The sequence below is a fragment of the Trichomycterus rosablanca genome, chromosome 8, assembly GCF_030014385.1.
Source record: "Trichomycterus rosablanca isolate fTriRos1 chromosome 8, fTriRos1.hap1, whole genome shotgun sequence".
Lineage (NCBI taxonomy): Eukaryota > Metazoa > Chordata > Actinopteri > Siluriformes > Trichomycteridae > Trichomycterus > Trichomycterus rosablanca.
The window spans coordinates 23696701-23717205 of NC_085995.1; the positions used below are offsets into that span (position 1 = coordinate 23696701).

At 38.6% G+C, this 20505-nt stretch overlaps 1 protein-coding gene across 1 annotated transcript in view; it reads right to left on the reverse strand.

The window, feature by feature from the left end:
• Nucleotides 1-12008: 12008 nt before the first annotated feature.
• Nucleotides 12009-20505, reverse strand: part of slit3 (slit homolog 3 (Drosophila)) — an 88765-nt gene continuing 80268 nt past the window's right edge. The window contains exons 28-31 of the mRNA XM_062999639.1: nt 16375-16529; nt 15149-15437; nt 14522-14727; nt 12009-13405 (exon numbers count right to left, since the gene is read on the reverse strand). Of these exons, the coding sequence (XP_062855709.1) occupies nt 13164-13405; nt 14522-14727; nt 15149-15437; nt 16375-16529 (892 nt within the window). The 3' untranslated portion in view covers nt 12009-13163. The remainder of the gene's footprint in view (nt 13406-14521; nt 14728-15148; nt 15438-16374; nt 16530-20505) is intronic.

Genomic DNA, 20505 nt, shown 5'->3' on the forward strand with positions numbered 1-20505 from the left:
CAAGATGACAACTGCCTTGCTGAGGAAGCTGAAGGTAAAGGTGATGGACTAAACCCAATTGAGCACCTGTGGCGCATCCGCAAGTGGAAGGTGGAGGAGTTCAAGGTGTCTAACATCCACCAGCTCCGTGATGTCATCATGGAGGAGTGGAAGAGGATTCCAGTAGCAACCTGTGCAGCTCTGGTGAATTCCATGCCCAAGAGGGTTAAGGCAGTGCTGGATAATAATGGTGGTCACACAAAATATTGACACTTTGGGCACAATTTGGACATGTTCACTGTGGGGTGTACTCACTTATGTTGCCAGCTATTTAGACATTAATGGCTGTGTGTTGAGTTATTTTCAGAAGACAGTAAATCTATACTGCTATACAAGTTGTACACTGACTACTCTAAGTTATATCCAAGTTTCATGTCTATAGTGTTGTCCCATGAAAAGATATAATGAAATATTTGCAGAAATGTGAGGGGTGTACTCACTTTTGTGATACACTGTAGATCCTGTGAACTTTGGTTTAATTCTTACTTCTGTGTGTGTGTTTTTTTTTCAGACAGTCCAGTTTTCTTTTACCTTCAAAAGCATCCACACTGTAAACTGACTGTTCTAAATGGCTGTATGGCATAAGTGTGTGAGAGAAAAGGTAATTGTGTGTTGTCCTGCAGTGAACTGGCACCCTGTCTGGAGTGTCTTCCTACTTTGGACCCAGTATATTTAGATGACATGATGAATGGAGTAAATACCATAGCAGTAAAGTACACAAACCCACTACTGCAGAGATCCAAGGATCCAAGAATTGAATTGCAGCAGTGATACCAGCCGGTCTGGCATATACGCAGCCATGATTGCCAATGGGCATCCGAGGGGAAAGGGGGGCCGAAACAGCCTAGTCATTGGAAAGTGCCCTATTTTCATGACTTTTTACTCATTTATTTACCCACCAAGAAAACTTTAGAGCTGACTGGCATTTAGATTAGTATAGAATTAAAAATCTGACAAATTAACATAATATTGGTCTATGTGATGTCACGCTGTAATGTTTAGGTTCAGTTAGCCTGAAGAGGGAAGAAGATGGCATCACAGCATGGGAGAAAATGCCTGCTGTCCATACAGCATGTGACTGCTCATCTGGAAAATGCACAGCTGTCAACAAGTCAGAAACACAACCCACAAGCTGACCCTGGTGCTTCAACTGTTTATAAAAAATGCTGAGATACCAAGTATATCATCAGTGGCATAGACTTTCACAAGCCATTAAACAGCCATTGATAAAACAAACAGTCCATTTCCTGTTTTCCAGTGAAAAATTTGGACTGTTTGGACAGAAATATTTGGACACCCCATCTAATTTTTGAATTCATGTGTTTTAGCCACAACAATTGCTAACAGATGTAATAACTCAATTATATAAAGAAAATAGTATGCTTCCAACTTGTTTCAGCATGACTGTGCCCATGTCCACAAAGCATGGTCTATAAAGACATGAGGCTGGTTGGATTAAAGAAACTCCAGTGACCGGTACATAGCGCTGACCTCAACCCACTGAACAGCTTTATAATGAACTCGAACTTCAATTGAGGCTTTCTTGATCAGAGCCCAGCCATACAAGTGCTAATGTGACTGAATTAGCACAAACTCTCAGAGACAGAGACATACATTAAAGTCTTGAATTTGAAAGTCTTGAAAAGTGTTTCAAAAATTTTTTGTTATATGTTGGATTGTGATTGAATAAGAAAGGGAACTTGCTAAGGAATATGCTTATGTGTCATTAAATCGCTTAACAATGATGTTTTATGAATCATTCACACTTGTTTACATCAAACTTGCTTCAAGGGTGAACAGCTTGCTATACTAGGAATTACTGATGAAATCTAAAACATTAAACATTCCTTTTTAAAATGATGATTTTTCTCCAACAAAGGTCATTGGTTACTACTGACTATTTCTTCCCTATTACTCAACAGCTGCTAACTAAATGAAGGTCAAAGATTGTTGAGGGTAGCAATCTACTCAGAATATGGTATGCAATTGGCAGGTCTTAATTTATATTTTGGGTTATGGTGTAATTTGTAGGTTTTTAGTGTATACATTTTAAAGTCTGCAACTTGCACAGCTACCACCATGATAAATAGCTGCTAAATAGCTTATTTGCAATGGTATCTAGTTCTGGTAAAAATAAATTTCTTGCATCTTTTGACTATTTGAGTCAAATTACATTAAAATGTATCCCCTTAAATTTGCACTATTTTGCCTGAACAAGACTTATGGTATTCTAATCAGAGGGGGAATAAGATAAAAAAATATATAAATTTAAACAAAACAAACAACAAAACAAACTAGAGGAAAGTCATTTGTAGATCCTGAAACATCTACATTTTTAAAATAATACACTTCAGAAATATTTAGACTTAAATTAGACTGAAATTTTACTTCTTAATGAGTATTACCAGGCATGTGAACATGGTTTACCCTAGGACAGATTTTTGTACGATCTGCCCAGTATCATGTAATGCGTTTGCTCTCCAGATTTTATTTGTTACCAGAGAGCTTCAATATGTGCTCATGTAAACACACCTTCTAATCTTAAGGCTCTTAACCGCCTCAGCCTTAGCCAAGTGAACTGTTTTCCCCGACCAAAGTGTCAATCTTTCTCACTTCAGCATAACATAATACCTCACCCATTTGCTCCTACACAAAATTTCTGAGAAACCAGGCAAAGGTTCCTGAAATGCTGTTTTTGAATTACTTTTATTTAAGGTCAATGGGTATTAGAGTCTTAACTAAACAGCACGTTTAGTTAAACGCACATTAAACGCACATAAAATAGCACATTTTGCTAGTTTTCTCATCAGACCTGCATTTTATTTGGCCAGACATACTAAAACAGATTAAAAAATTTCTTGCCAGAAAAAGCAGTGGGAATCCAGTAACTGGATAGTCCATCAAAGGTCTGGAACACAGTTCTTTGGAGTGATGACTAAAAACTGGAACTGTTTGGCCGTTTGGATCACTGGTCAATCTGGCACAGGAAAAGCAATTTTGGTAAGCCTTCCATTCCTGAGAAGGTTCACCAATGTGTCTGGTAAACCTAAACCCAACTGTCAATTGAATTTAATTAACTGATTAACCAGAGCTTGTTTAAGGAATCAGTCTCAAGTGACCATCTTAGTCTCCAAATCCCATAGATAGTGGGACTTCAAGCAGCAGTTGCAGCAGAAAAGGCATCAAACCTCAATGTGCTGGAAGCTTTAGCATGGGAAGAATTGGCGTAGAGTCCAAGAGTGGTGTCAAAAGATTGTTAGCACTTACCAAAATCGCTTATTAGAGGTTATCAAGGCAAACGGACATTCCACCAAGTATTAAGACAAGGAATTAAACAACAACTAGATGTTGTTCATTAAAATATGTTATTATCCACATTGCATGTATGCATCAATCTTTCTGTTTACTGAGACTTGGTAAAACAGACAATGAATAAATGAATGATTTTATGTATTAAAGGAAGAATGCATTTAGCCCTACCTGGCTTATGTGAAAAAGTAACTGCCCCCTAAATCAACCAGTTAACCAAATTCAATGAGAGTTGGGTTTATGTTTACTAATGTGATTGGATTAAAGCTGTGTAAAAGATTTGTGACTTGTTTTGTTAAGAAATACAAAAATCATAAACAACACACTGGTGTACGGATCAAATGCAAATTAATATAAATATAGAAAAAAGACTCATCACATGATCAACATGATGAAATATTTATATCCCAATGACAGCGTTCTCCTTAAAGGTGACAATGCTTCCATCCACAGTGCATGAGGGGTCACTGAATGATTCGATAAGTATGAAAATGATGCTCTGATGCTCTCTCAGTTGTCACACCAGATCCCAACACAGTAAAACTACTCTTTGTGGAGAAATGACTGCCTGCTAAAGAGTGGTGAGTAAATAAATGAGGTACGAGCCAGGTACATGAGGTGCTTTACATGTAAAAAATTAGACATTATGACATCTCTTGTTTTATTACTGAATAATAATTGACACAATTGTGTATAATTTTTGTACACAGTATGACTAAAAGTGTTCAGGTGTTTTAGCCACATCCATTGCTAAGATATGAATAAATAAAATTTAATAAAATGAAATAAATTATATGCCTCAGTCTTTTGGCAACAGTACAGGGCCCAATGTCTGCTCCACCATGGCTGTGCACAAAGTAAGGTTCATAAAAACATGGTTTGAAGAGTGGGTGGGGAGGAACACACCGATGGATTTGTACCCTACTGAACACCTTTGGTATGAATTGTAATTACTTGTTACAGTGAATGGGCACAAATTGCAGCAAACAAACTCCAAAATTTTGTGGAAAACCTTTCCAAAACAGTGAAGGCTGTTATAGCCGCAAACAAGAGGAGGGGGGACAGGTGGCTGGTAAATTAATATTAATGCCATTGGTTTTAAAAGCTCATGGTTATCATGGTAATGCTTATCTGCATATTGTGACTTATTGACTTTTTTTTTTCAGGCAAAACAAAGCCAAGTTAAAAAAATGGAACAAAAAAGACTTGGACTTGAGGGCGATCTGGTTGGCATATTGTGAACCAGTCTGGGTGGGTGACTGCAATGACAGTTGGGTGCCATCTGCCTTCGTTTCTCTGTCTGACTGCAACCAGCTGTATGGTGGGAACTTGGCTTTAGTAGCTTCATGCTGTCTGTCTGGTCCAGGTCTTTTCGAGTGGCACTCTGCCCTGTAACGCTTTTGCTAATGTCTGCTGTACAAGCTGTGGCCACATACAGTATAAACAGTCCAGAATAAAGAAGCATGAATTTCAAACGTATGTAAACACTCATTGAGCATCAAGTGTTTATTCAGTTTCTTTAGCGGCCATCTAAAGCGCTTACTTCCCAAGCAGTCAGCAAAAGCCCAAAAGATAGTAATGAATAGTGAATGCTGGGGAATTAGGAGTATTATGTTTGTTTAATAACCTGACATGCCCTGACAGGGTTGGTCTGTCTCTCCTCGCCACAGGGTGAAGAGATGCATCCAAGGGAATGCCAAGGTTCACAGGCAAGCCTTTAACATAATGAGAGAGGACTTGAAAGGATTTGAGATGCATGAGATGCTTCCTTTAGTAGGCACGCATTCCCAGTGAGACCAGTCTCATGCAAAGATTAACGCTCTCAATAAACAAAGCCGGGTATTAGAGAGGCATTGATCTGGGTATTCTGCAATGAGCTTGTTATTTAATCTAAATGTCATTATTGCTGTAGTGTATTAGAAATGGCAAAACAATTAGAAAGTTTCAAAGTCACTATTAAGTCATGCCAAACTGTATATTAGCTACTAATCTGTTCTAATTCTACCAAACATATTTCTGCTTTAGCTGTTTACAGACAAACTGAAAGCTGAAGTTCATATTGTTTGACCCCTACTCAGTGTCTTATCATCTGATCCTGCATATGCTGGAAAATGGACTTTTTCGTGATGGACCATACTACAGTACAATAACCTAACATTAAACACGAATGCACATTGCTCCATCTAGTGGATGGCAGAAAACCCTACAGAAACAAGCTCAGGAAGTCATACCTACAGTATAACTGATATTAACAGAAGATTTACCAGGTCCAGGATAAAACGGGAAGCTTTAATGGCTATCTTATTATTATTGTATTATTTTTTATTTAGGTGGGGCATGTGTCCCAGTAAAATAGGTCTAATGACACCCCTGCACAGCACTGTAGGTAAAAAGCTACATTTATTATTTTGTAACTCATCAGAGTAGCAAAACCTAAAGTAATTTAAAAACACAAGCTAGTATCTTGTAGATCTTTTCTGTGTGGAGTTTGCATGTTCTCCCCGTGTCTGTGTGGGTTTCTTCCGGGCGCTCCGTTTTCCTCCCACAGTCCAAAGACATGCAAGTGAGGTGAATTGGAGATACTAAATTGTCCATGACTGTGTTTGATATAACCTTGTGAACTGATGAATCTTGTGTAATGAGTAACTACCGTTCATGTCATGAATGTAACCAAAGTGTAAAACATGATGTTAAAATCCTAATAAACAAACAAACAAACAAACAAACAAACAAACATGTTAAATAATACTGTTTCTACTATGTTTACACAGATGAATCGGCGCCCAGTTCTGGGCATTTCTGCCTTGTGCCCAGGGTTTATGGGGAAATTGAACCCACCGCGACCCTGGCCACTAAAAACTAGTTGAAATGAAATGAACTGGTAATGAGGAGATCACTGCACCCGCCTTTAGACCGATGACGCGGTGCATGGAATTGTTGTGACGTCATAATGACGTTCTAAACGCGGCTGTTTCAGCTTTTAAACGATACACACACAAACACACACTACACAGAGAAACAGCTACACTGCAGTTAATGCTCCTTCATAATATTCACGTTTTTATTTTAAATAATTACTCGTTTTTACCTAATTAATCATCTTTTTGTATGTCTACAGCTTTGCTTTCTGAAAGTTCACTTTTTTGAATATAAAAAGAAGCAGAAAAAAACAGATTGTATACTGTATACTGTACTGTTGTATCTCTTCACTGGATGAGCATGTCTTCTCATCTCACTGTTACCATTTTCAGGGCGAGAGACCTGCGCCCCAAAAATATTCTTGGGGGTAGTAAAGCTTACATTACCCTGCAGCTGGGTTCTTTTATCCATCATACTCCAGCAATGTACAGTACCTGCTCACCCCAGTGGAACTCCTCAGTGACCATCCCGCTGCCCAAATGTTTAGACAGCACCAGTGAGATGATCCTGACTGTCAAGCACAAAATAGACTGGCCTCTTTCTGACAGGTTCCTGGGTCGCATTTTGCTCCCAATGGATGAGATCTATAAAAGCAGCGGTACAAAAAAGTGAGTTGGGATATTATACTAGAATATATGAATTTCATATGACCAGATAGATAGACAGATAGCCTCATTAGCAAGTTATATAGATCAAAAGTAATAGTACACACTACAAAGATTCACATTATACAAACAAGTACCTGTACAATCACAACAACACACTCAAACACAACAGCAGCAGCTTCAATCTGAGCAATAAATGAAACAGTAGGACTGTGTTTTTGTCTACTCCAGTTAGAGGACTAGTTTATGTATGGTGTACAAAGTTTAAATGAGTCGTTTACCTCCATTTGTAAGAGAAAACAGTTAAACCATAAATAAGCTGGATCATGGGTGACACTGTCCTCAATCTGCCACGACGCTGCTTTTGAAAAAAAGAACTCCTGTGCTTTAAAATCAGCACATTAAACTTCACTGTAGTTTGCTGCTAATCATACAGGCAAGCTTTACCCTACTGAACACCTTTGGTATGAATTGTAATTACTTGTTACAGTGAATGGGCACAAATTGTAGCAAACAAACTCCAAAATTTTGTGGAAAACCTTTCCAAAACAGTGAAGGCTGTTATAGCCGCAAACAAGAGGAGGGGGGACAGGTGGCTGGTAAATTAATATTAATGCCATTGGTTTTAAAAGCTCATGGTTATCATGGTAATGATTATCTGCATATTGTGACTTATTGACTTTTTTTGTCAGGCAAAACAAAGCCAAGTTAAAAAAATGGAACAAAAAAGACTTGGACTTGAGGGCGATCTGGTTGGCATATTGTGAACCAGTCTGGGTGGGTGACTGCAATGACAGTTGGGTGCCATCTGCCTTCGTTTCTCTGTCTGACTGCAACCAGCACATTAAACTTCACTGTAGTTTTACTTTTTTACTTACATTGTATTACTTGCACTGTATACTGTATTACTTTGTATACTGTGTTGCACCATGGTCGTGGAGGAACATTATTTAGTTTCACAATGTACTTGTATATAGCTGTAATGAAAAAAAGCTTCTTGAATATTGAATCTGTAAAGGGGTTATATATGTATCAGTATTGACATGATTCACTAAAATACCACTTCTGCTTTTTTCATTCTGCTTTGTTTACTTGTAGGTGGTTAGAGCTTCAGTCAAAGGCTAACAAGAAGAATAAGTGGCGAGGAAGAATTGAAATGGCTTCTCAGCTGAGTGCAGATCCTGGATCATTTCTCTCCCCTATTGGGGAGTCACAGCCCCAGCCTCAGCCTATCTGCACCAGCAATGAGTGCTGCAAGCCACAGCCTACTACTATTGAGGTCAGATTCTTTCTCCCACACAATATTACTATATTAATCATTTATAACAGTTTATATCTCGACTACAATTAAAAAAAGCAGTTAGAAAAATGCCAGCAGCACAGAGATTTAACCCAATTTTGCATTTGAATTTTTCCTCTTTGTGGACAGTTAGTTTCTTAAAATAATAATACAAAATCTGCTATTTCTATTTGTGTGCTGATTTTACTTGTAGACAGTAAAGTGAGAAGTGGGTGGGAGTAAGATTAAGGGCCCTTGGTGGCATTTCCATGATGTGAATGATAGGATGGATGCCAGTCTAAACCATTATTTCTTTGGACTTTTTTAGGCATAAAATACACATTTTGACAACATTGTTTTACCAATAATGTTTTAGTCTGTCTTCTAGATATATCCATTATATTTGGAATAATAAGAACAGTAAAATATTGACAACGGCATCTATAAATCTATCTGATATCTTTTGTTTGATTTGTTTTGTGGACAACATGATGTGCTAGGGTTCTGTCTTTCTTTAATTTGTGCAGATGCTGATGGGAAGTGGTGAGCCAGTCCAGCCAGCTGTAGGTCCAGGGCTGAACATGTACCTGCCGTCTGCAGTGGCAGCCAACAATAAACCTATAGCCAGCCAACACTCTGTCAGCAGCAGCTATGGTATTAAGATTAAAGACACTTATTTAGCTTGCTTGTGAATTAAGAAGTAATATAGTGGGATGAGCCCCCGAGACCAGTTACCAGAATCTCTTAGGAACAAATAATCGATCACCTGGTTACAACTGATCAAAAAAGTTACACCTGGTGTTATTATAAAATATGTTTTTATTGGTTAAAAGGATTTTACACTTGGAGCAATTATAGTGGAGGTACAGCATTTTATTAAGGTCGTGAGGGAAAAGAAAAATAGAATGGAAAAAGCTATAGCAAACTCCTTACAGGTCTATGTCAGTTCAGTTGGTTTAATAATAAATGGTTAAGTTATGGAACTGAAAAACATTTTTAGGTAACAAAGGAGCCAGTTACACAAATCAATAAATGATATATTGAAATCCAATCAAAACAATGAACTTTGGTCAGGCAAAACAAAAATGTTACCAAATAATTCTGCTTGTTTTGTCTAAAAGAATTTCCAAAAACACCATACTCAGTAAAGTTATTAGTTTTATGTGCTTCACAGTAAAGTAAAAACCTAACATTAAAACATTCTCTTTTGTTCTCGGATGATCTATACTGGGATGACCTGGATGGTTACATTGGCCAGATAAATTCCAATTTTTGGAATCTGCAGTGTAGATCAGGCAGACCACATCAATTAACCCAGCCAGTCAGCTCTTCAGGATTCTCCAGGTTCCTCCACTCCCTCCATCCATCTTACAAACGCAAACGGTTCAAGAATGCCTGACAAACACCAGACCAGATGGACAGTTGTTTTTTGGCCTTTTCTTTCAAATAAAATGTAAATATCAGTCAGTTGGATTGCATTGTCTTTTTTAGTTGAAAAATGTCAGTATGGAAATGGTAACAAAACCATTAACATGCCTTAAGAACTCACCATAAGAGCCACTGTCACTAAAGAAGGAAACTGTTAACAGTGGCTGACCTGATATACAGTGGTGTTCAAAAAAATAGCAGTCCAACACCATTAACCTGATAAATCACTGTTTTTAGTAGAAAATATATTTCTACATAGCAAATAATTCACTTGAAAGTGTAGTAGAGTAATGAAAACAAAACAAACCCAACAATTAGGACATGCATGTCGCTCATTCTGAGTAATCGAAGCATTGATTGAAAGGAGCTTGTTCAAAATAATAGCAGTGAGGAGTTCAATTGGTGAAGTCATTAATTCTGCAGAAGAACGGGTGTCAATTTTGTGCCTTATTTAAGGTAGAAGGGTGGCAAATGTTGCACAGGTTGGTCATAGCGCATTTCTTTTTGAAATACTGGGTAAAATGAGTTGTTCCAGACATTGTTCTGATGAACAGCGTACTTTGATAAAAAAGTTGATTGTAGAGGGAAACAACATACAGAGAAGTGCAGCAAATTGTAGGCTGCTCAGCTAAAATGATCTCAAATGCCTTAAAGTGACAACCAAAACCTGAAAGATGCAGAAGGAAGCGTGGAACTACTGTTCAAATGGATCAAAGAATAGTCAAAATAGCAAAGGTTCAGCCAGTGATCACCTCCAGAAAGATCAAGGAACATCTGGAGTTACCAGTGAGTACAGAAGATGATTAAGTGAAGCCAATTTACCAGCAAGAACTCCTTGTAAAGTCCCGTTGTTAAGAAAAAGACACGTCCTGAATGGGTTAACATTTGCCAAGGAACACATTGACTGGTCCAAAGAGAAATGACTCAACATTTTGTGGACTGGTGAAAGCAAAATTGTTCTTTTTGGGTCTAGTGGCTGTAGACAGTATGTCAGATGACCCTCGAGCACTGAATTCAAGCCACAGTACACTGTGAAGGTAGTAAAGCACGGTGGTACAAAATGATGATATGGGGATGTTTCTCATACCATGGTGTTACGTCTATTTATCACATACGAGGGATCATGGATCAGTTTAAATATATCAGAATACTTGAGGAGATCGTGTTGCCCTATGTTGAAGAAGAAATGTCCTTAAAATGGGTGTTTCAACATGACAATGACCCAAAACATCTTGGTTACAGACAAACGAGATTGAGGTAATAGAGTGACCAGCCCAATCCCCTGACTTTAATCCCATAGAGAACTTGTGGGCTGATATCTGAAACGTGTTTTTTTTTAGGCAAAACCCAAAATTGCAGAAGAACTGTGGAATGTAGTCTAATCATCCTGGACTGGAATACCTGTTCAGAGGTGCCAGAAGTTGGTCGACTCCATGCAACACAGATCTCGGAAACAATTGTTTTGCCACTAAATATTAGTTCAGTAATTTAAAGTAAAGTAAAACCTCAAAAAAAAAATTCAGTTTATAGATGATTTTTTTGAGTTTTTAAAGAAAAAAGCTGGCACTGATATTTTTTTGAACAGCCTAATATTTATTTTTCTTAACTTTCTGTAAAGGATTGACACAAACTGGCTAAATTTTGTTAATGTTTTGATTTAGAATTGAAAGTGTAGTATTTTCAGTGCATTTGCATTTATGGAAATAAAAGTTATTATAATGATTTTGTGCTTTATTCACTTTTTTAAAATCACTGCTATTTTTTTTGAACACCACTGTATTTCCTGATATTTTTCCAATAGCTCAGCTTGGGACAAAATGTATTTCCTCAATTAGGAGGGAGTTGTATGAGATGATGTTTCTCAGTACGGTTGAAATGATAATGTGGAAGGTCATACCATAGAAAACCCATGAATTACTTACTTAACAAAAGGATTTAGTGCTCTGTAGATATAGGGGTACAGCCATCACTCACTAGAGGCACTGAAACATTAATCAAAAGCCGCTCAGGTGGCGCAGCGGTAAAACACTTGTTGGTTCGAAACTCAGCTCTGCCATCCGTCTGGGCTGGGCGTCCGTATGAGCAATGGCTTGTTGTTCATACAGGGCAGGAAACTGGATAGGGACTCTCTCATGGCTAATGGAACTGCGACCTCTGCTGGCTGGTTCATGGTGCCTTCACAGAGTCAAGGGATAATGTGGACAGGGTGTGGCTCTCTGCACACAAAGCTGATCTGCATATGAACTCACCTCAATCAGAAGTGGAGATCAGCAGAGAGGAAGCATAATGCCAATCGGGTAATTGGATACGACTAGATTGGAAAAAAAATTGAAAGGGGGGGGGGGGCTGGGTAGAAACATTAATCTGGTGATGAATTAGAATAACTAACAACAACTCAAGTATTATTTCATTTAAAGTTTAATTCAACATTCATAGTAGGTTATTCGTCAGTCTCTAGTTCATATTTAACCAGAAATGATCTATTAGTTACACCGTTTTCTCTTTACAGGCGTTAATATAATGCATTTAATATCAGCTTGTTTATGTTGTACACTTGGAAATGTAGATATAGTTCTCTAAAGATTCATCTCATTAACAAGTGGGTAGAAGAACTTTATACACTCAATATATTTCGTTTTAACACTGATAACTGTTACTTTGGGGAATTTCATGTAAAACATAAACCAATTTAAAAACAATGGGTATATTACACAATATACAGTAGTAATGGATGTAACATATGTGTGTTTAATATATTAGTACGATTATGACAAAATACTGCATCAGTATAGAAAGCTTTACATCAGAGCTGAGTGTGGTCGTATTTTTTAAAATTTAAATCAGCGCAGGACACAGCAGTGTCACCTGCAGCTTCACCTGTAAACCACAGCTTAGCACTTAGTTCACATTCAGTCCTTTATACTTCCATGCTGTCATATGAGAAATACAGGGAAATATGTTGAACTCTGATGATTCCATGTACAGACATCCTGCTCCAAACTGTGACTAAACAGTCAACAAAAAGCAAACAATAAAAATAATAAAAAAGCAACAATGTATGTGCTCTAGAGATAAATAAGTCCAATCCTTCAGCTCTGGAGTTGCATAATAAAATCCTTTATAGCTCAAAACAAGACAGGCTGGGTACAAGCACAGTTCCTGTTTTACCAGCGGGGCACAACGTATCGATCCTCTTCATGTGGGAGAGATTCCAGGTACCGCATTCACTTCTGACTGGCATTATGCATGTATTTTAGAGTTTAGAGTCCAAAGAAATGTACACTCATACTCACACAGACATGCAAAACAAAGATCAAATGAATCCTTAGGTTAGGTTGTACATTTTGATAGATTTACACACACAAATATATATTTATATATAATTCATATAATGTCAGGAATGTTAATCTGTGGTGTGTGTGTTCACTGATACAAAATAACTTTTCATATATCTCATAAGCAACATCATAAAAACAGTCTCTTTAAAAAAATCCCTTAATAAAAATAAGTTCTATTTGTTTTTATTTTATTTTACAATATATCTTCTTCCCTCATCTGATTCCTTGTGAACAGGACAGCAATCATTATGAAGGGCATTTCGAGCAGCCGCACTCCATGGTCGTTTCTATTTCTTCAGAGAAGTTGGAGCCATCTGAGCACTTGAAGCTGACCTTCCTTCTGCGGCTCTTTGTGGGGGAGCAGCAGAGACCTGGCTGGCACACACGTGGGCATTCCACTCTGGGGACCTTACTGGTGGATGTACATGTATTTGGACCGATGTAACGCTTGAGCACTTCACGGATCATCTCACCTTGACATGTCAGCTCTGAGAGGAGAGGAGAGGAGAGGAGAGAGGCATTAGAATTGGAGAAGTTACATGTCAATCCCTAGCTTTAACTATATAACAACATTGGGGCAGAGCTGCAGGATATGGCCAAAAGAATGTGAGCAGTTTGTGGCTGAAGTTGTTCAGTGGGGTTAAGATCAGGGCTCATCATATGAGTGTGCATGTATGACTCAAATGTCTCCATACATATGTCTTTATTGCAGTGTGTCTACAATTATCTAATATCTAACCTAATATATTGCTATTTTTATCCAATATATTCACTATAGTACAGGTACCTTTCAGCCTTTGTTGTTGTGTTTGTTCTGTTTTTTGAATTTGTCTTTACTGACCGTTTTGTGGGGTGCAGTCATGCTTTAAAATGAAATGGCCTTTAAGCATATACTTTATTTTAAATATTTGATTTTTACACCATTTATAATTTATTTTTTGCATTTTCCCCAATTTTCCTCCCAATCTAGTTGCATCCAATTACAAATTCAATGACCTCCACTCCTGATTGAGGAGAGCAAGACTGACACGCCCCCTCTGACACACGTGCAGTACCCGACTGCATTTTTTCACCCGCACGAGGCAAGTTCAAATGTGGATCAGCTTTGTGTACCGAGAGCCACACCCTGATCAGCATTATTCCCCAACTCTGTGCAGGCGCCATCAATCAGCCAGCAGAGGTAATAATTGCACCAGTTATGAGGTCCCTGCTTCGGCACCCTCCCTGTATAAACAACAGCAAATTGTTTGTGTAGCCACCCAGCCCAGCCTCCCGGGTGGCAGAGCTGAGTTTCGAACTGACGAGTTCAAAATGTGTCAGCCACCTGAGCGGCAGCATTTATAATTTTTCATAGATTTAATATTTATGTAAAGCACTTTTTGTTTTTCGTTGTTTTTATAACGCCATATTGTCATGTTTATTATATTCACATCAGGAATCAGTGTTTCCTGATTGACAAGTGCTTTGTAAATAAAGATTTAAAAATAATTAGGAATTGTACTATTATTACTACGTACTGATATCATTTATTATTATTATTATTAATAATAATATTATTATTAACTGAAAGTGTAGATACTCTGAAATGGATTCAGTTAATTTACCTGAATCACATGCATTGCCAGTGTATCCGGGCTGGCAGTGGCATGAAGGCCGTCCACTTTCATCCACTCTGCATTCTCCATGTACACAGTGGTGCCCCCTACACGCCGACGGCTCCTCTCGCCTCTCACAGTACTGACCTGAGTAAGCCTGTGCACACGTACAGCTGTACGACGAGCCATGAGGTACACACAGTCCATGAACACACCTGCAGTCAGACACAGAGAGAAACAGAGAATTCATTAGTGAAGTTCTTGCCTGGCTTGATTGTTCATTTTGCTTTCTAGGTGAAGTCTACATCCAGATTAACTTCTGCATTACAGATGTGCAATTCTAGTCAGGGTCTTGGTGGATCCAGCATGACACCCACACAGACTTTGGGACAATATGCAAAATTTCCTACAGTCAGTGACCAAAATCCAGAATTTAAACCAGGACTATACTAACCAGGAACTATACTGCTGTGCAACACCCACTTGACCAGCTGAATTACTGCCTTGAACCACAACAGTATATGGTCTGGTAAAATGCGGCGTTCACCGTGATTGGTTCATGAGGAAGTTTTGAACCTTTCTTGTCATATGGAACACAGTCTAGATTTGTGTTTATGTGTGTGTGGGTTGCAGTACCTGCTGGACTGGCAGGGGTTTGCGTAGCTCTCCTGCTCACACAGCGGGCCGCCACTGCCTGCAGGGCACTCACAGCTCACGCCCGCTTCACCCCTCTGCCTGCAAGATCCCTGGGCACACACACTGCATGTATGGCAGCCGGGCAGGATGCTCTCCTTGCCCGACATGCCAATGCCAAGCTCCTGCAGCTCCCCGTTGATTCGTACATTATGGATGCAGCCGTTGAAGGATTGGGATGTACGGTCAGTGCCAGTACGCAGGCCAGACAAGCCAATCACAGATGGGACACCTGCAAAAGCACCATAAATATATTATTCAGTAAAAATCTTTGTATTACAGTGCTGCAAATCTACAAATAGACTGATTTTCAATATTTATACTCCAGGTTTATATAAAATCTGTACATGACAGATCATGGCAGAGTTTACACAATGTACACGTTATCAGACAAATGTTTTTATACTCAGACAATTCTAGACCAAGATGAACCAGAAGAATTGATTTAATTTGTAAATTTATGGATTAACTTGGCTTTTAAACAGACACACCTCATCCTTTACATGGCCAAAAGTATGTGGACACCCCTCCTAATTACTGACATGAGGTGTTTTAACCATATACTTTGTGTATAAGTGTTGAGTATATATTTCCAGCTTGGCAGTTTGGGAAAAGTTCTTATACTTTGTTTCAGTTTGATGATTTCATATTAGAAGGGTAACAACGTTTTAGAATAGAATGTCCAAGAGGCTTATGGAATAGGTGATATGATACTGAAACTGATTGTTTTGATTATTATTAGTATAATCCAGTGGTGCAGCAGGTATTGTAAGTGCTGAGAGGTGTAAATGTGTTGATAAATGGTTGACTGTCTAATAACCTGCATTGGATTAAACCCTGTTTAAGAGCTTGTGCCAGAATTTTTAGGGGGCAACTGAACTACTGAGACACTGAACATGATGAATGATTATCATAATTTACTGTCTTACCATTGTCTTTGTGCTCGTGTCTATACAAGTTGATTTATATTTATATAACCACATGACCAAAACAAGTATAAAGCTATACCATATCTACTCTAAAAGCCTGACAGCTTACTATTAACACTAATATATATATATGGGAGCATCTTAATTAAGAAACATTGGTTGATCTATTACAGCTTCAATTTGTTGTAATTTGTTGAAACCCCAATAGAACAGATCTATAAACACTAAAGTGGATCTCACCTCCAATGTAAAGTTGGGTGTTGGGTTCTATTGAGAGTGGTCTTGCTAGTTTGCCCAGGCTCTTGGGGGTTCCTTTATCCACCACAAGACTTAGCGTCTGATTCTGGATCAGTAACTCCACCGTGTGGAAAAGTCCATCGTTCACTGACTCCACACTACAAAAAAAACAAAAACAAAGAAAAAGAGAAAGGTAGTTAATAAAACATTGCTTTATGTAGCAGTTCAAAAACCTCCTGCACTTTTAACCCCAACTGTATGAATATATAAACTGGAAACAGACGCAACCCTGCAATGTACTTTTAATATCTTACTGCTTACTGGAACATAACTGGCTTTTATATTTTATGACACAAGTTTAGTACTCACTCAAACCTTCAACTTACCCCACACGTTCCTCCTTATTTCACCCCCAATTTAGCCAGCGAACATGGCTCTTTATATTGTTTTGATAAACTAATGGCTACAAAGTGGTTTAATACTCTTAAATGATTTGGTCATTTATTTTTAAGTAAAGCAGATACGGCTTGATTTTTCATTTCCCTGAAGTACAGTGTGTAATAGCTATAAATTCCTTGGCTAAGCAAATGCAATGGCATGTCCAGGTGTTCTCTAAAAAATCTGCTCTGGCACTGATGGAAATAACAGCAGGAAATCTTGAGCTGTTTTAAAGCTCTTACACATACATACACACATCCAGGAACAGTAACTCCAGGGTTGGAGTGTGTTCTGAGGTAAGGCCTTTGTTTGGGTAGGAGGTTGATTGAGTAAACGCAGGAATTTCTTTTTGCCTGCTTTTGTTAAACCTTTGCATATTGGTGAGAGAGCAAACCCATAAAGCGTGACACCAAACGCCGGCCGAGCTAGATGACTTTGGCTGTGAGTTTCAACAGGCCCAGAAGAGCTCCAAGTTCCCACGCTGCTCAATCCAGAACTAGCTGAACCTGCCGACTGCTGAGTAACTGTGTTTTTGTCTTGTAAGTATTGTATTGTATTGAAGGGGGGTCATGACCCTGCCAGGCTTCCATGAACTGACATAAGAGCATGAGAAAACAGGTCGATTTTGGATAAGGGTACTCGGACGAGTTATTCCTGGAAGGAACATAGGCAGCTGCAGACAGCTAGAGACAGTGGTTTGGCACAAACAGAAAGAGAGAGAGTGAGCAAAAGAGTAATTGTGGTTAGCGGACTGTGGCTTGTTCTCCTCTACATAAAACACACTCTTTCTCATTTCCCTTTACCAGAAAGTAAAGGATTGCGGGCCCAAAAACAGCACGCTGAAGTAATGTGTCCGAGGCTCACTCCTCTCTCCACGGTGAGAATCTGACATTTTCCTAACTGCACCACAGGTCAGGTTGCTCAACCACGCAATTACCAGCGCAAAATAATGGGGTGTGAAGAAAAGAAAAAGGTCCAAGCTTCTTCTGCCTCACCAGTTCAAACTATTGAGAGTTCTATTCTGTTCTGCCTGTGCTTAGTGACTGGCTGCAGCGGTTTTATATGGGAAAATCAAACCAAAGCAAAAATGATCATGTAAATAAAACAGACAAATGCATTTATTTTACTTGTGCTTTGCTAAGACTGTACAAAGAATAGTCCAGCATTTTCAACCTAACCTAACCTTCAGCATCGGTGGTGAATACGTGAATACATTACAAAAATGACAATCGATATTTAATTTCCCTACATTTGATTTCATTCAAAATTCCAAAAACTTTAAACCTGTTGACTTTGATGGAAAGTGTAGAGCTGCAGTAACACCAGAAATCTGCCAATTACTTCTGCTTGTAAAGTAGCAATGAACAACACAACACTGACAGCCTAGCACTAGAAATTTAAATCAGGGGATGCGTACATATTTTATAATCTGAGTTTATTAGGCATTCCACCTTGTTTACAACTTGTCTAACACAAAAGGCCCCACAGTAAAAGACAACTACAGCTGTAGAATAGACTATGAAACAGTTTCCATTATTTTGGATAGTGCATCTCAGTGGCTAGGTAACTATGGGACAAATTCAGTGTCTCCAATTAGCCTAGCAACATGTCTTTGGACTGTGGGAGGAAACCGGAGCACCCGGAAGAAACCCACACAGACACGGGGAGAACATGCAAACTCCACACAGAAAGGACCCGGACCGCTCCACCCGGGGATTGAACCCAGGACCTTCTCGCTGTGAGGCGACAGTGCTAGCCACTTAGCCACCGTGCCACCCTGTACTCAAAAAACAAAACAATAAAACCAGTGGAACAGTCACCTAAGAGTAAATTCCAAGCAATGCAAGATCAATTTAGATCAGGGTCTCTGATACAAATCAATCAGATTTAGCCCCCTCACCCCCCACACACACCCCAAGGACGAAACACCTTCAGTGACCTCTCTGAATAAAGCTTAACTGTTATTTCTTGTGTCCTGAAATTGTTTTGTCTGTTTATTTACAATGATAAGTGATAATTAATGTGCTTACCTTGTTGCTTTATTAGCAGAAATTAATAATAATTAAGAATGAATTAATAATAGTTCATTAATAAGTGACCATTTTTAAACACTGGATGCCAGACAGCTAGTGCCCACGCCTAATCTGGTCTTGATTGGTTCTGGATTTGATTGGTTCTGGAAACCTGGATTATAATTTTGTGCACATTAATCAGCGATTAATCAACAGCTACTTTTAGTTAGCGTGCGTTACTCTGTAATGTTACTTAAGCTAATACAACTATCTTGCAGATGCACATACATGTTTAATTAATTAGCTCTCTCAGCTACTCAATCTGTTCCCAAAATACAAAACTGCCACAAAAAGTAAAGACTTTACTGAAGAACAGGTCTGCTCACATTTTATGGGCAGTTGTATTGGCCATTATTAACCACTTTGTAAAACATACCTACTGCAAAAAATTTTTCCAAAGGTAATTGTAATTTAAGTTCTAAATCTATATAATTAATTCTTCCAGTAATACAAATACTTTCTATAGCACGTGTCAAACTCAAGGCCCTCAGACCACATCTGGCCCGCCACGTCATTTTATGTGGCCCGTGAGAGCTTAAAAGACGTATGATTTGTCTTAAAATACACTGTAAAATCGTATACAAACTGCATCTCCCACAATGCATGGCAATTTTGTGACCTGCAATGTGACGGCATCCCGACACTAGATGGCAGTGTTTCCACATCAGCGTTTAACTGAAATTGTTTTCCAACAAGTGATGTTGGGAAATACAGTAATCCCTCGCTATATCGCGCTTCGACTTTTGCGGCTTCACTCTATCGCGGATTTTATTTGCAAGCATGTCTAAATATAAGTCGCGGATTTTTCGCTGGTTCGCGGATTTCTGCAGACAAGGGGTGTGTTTGAAAAGCCAGCTCTCTCTCTACATAGACGCATTTTACGTCATCCTGTGTGCGCTCCCGATTAGGAGGCTGTTCCAAATCCTAGATGCCTTAATATCCTCACTTCTTAACGTTTCAACGTTATTTTCACTCAAAAATGAGTGTGCATCCGACGCTTCCTTAGTGATCAAGACAATCCCAGAATTCATTGCGGGTCAGGTGCTCCTCTCTCGCAGAAAAATAAACATGGCTGAAGGTACGGACAAACGAATGGAGTTCTTTTCAAACGTAAATAAAATATTACTGATTTTTAACTTGTATAAACTTGTACCGAGTGTTTTTATTTGCAAGTTCGGGCTTGTCAGGAAATGTAACCGTTATCGTTACATGAAAGATGTTATATTGACGTTAGCATGCTGTGCTACCTCAATCCATTGGTTTTAATGACAAGATGCTAAATGCTAAAGCCGATGGAATCGGGTTATAAAAATAACCATATAAACACATGCCTTTTATTTCGCGGATTTTCACCTTTCGAGGAGGGATTACTGTATTTACAAATAATCTCAAAAGTACAAGAAGAGAAAATTGAAGCAGAAGGAGGTAATTTAATGAAAGATGGGAAAGTGAATACAAGTTTGTGCTTCAAGAAGAAAAAACGGTACGTCTCTTGTGTTATGAGGCCGTGTCTGTGGTAAAGGAGTACAATATAAATAAAGACATACATTATAAATATACAGCATAACTTTGACATTTTTAAACCAAACACATAATTTAGCCTCCAAGAAAAACAACAAATTGT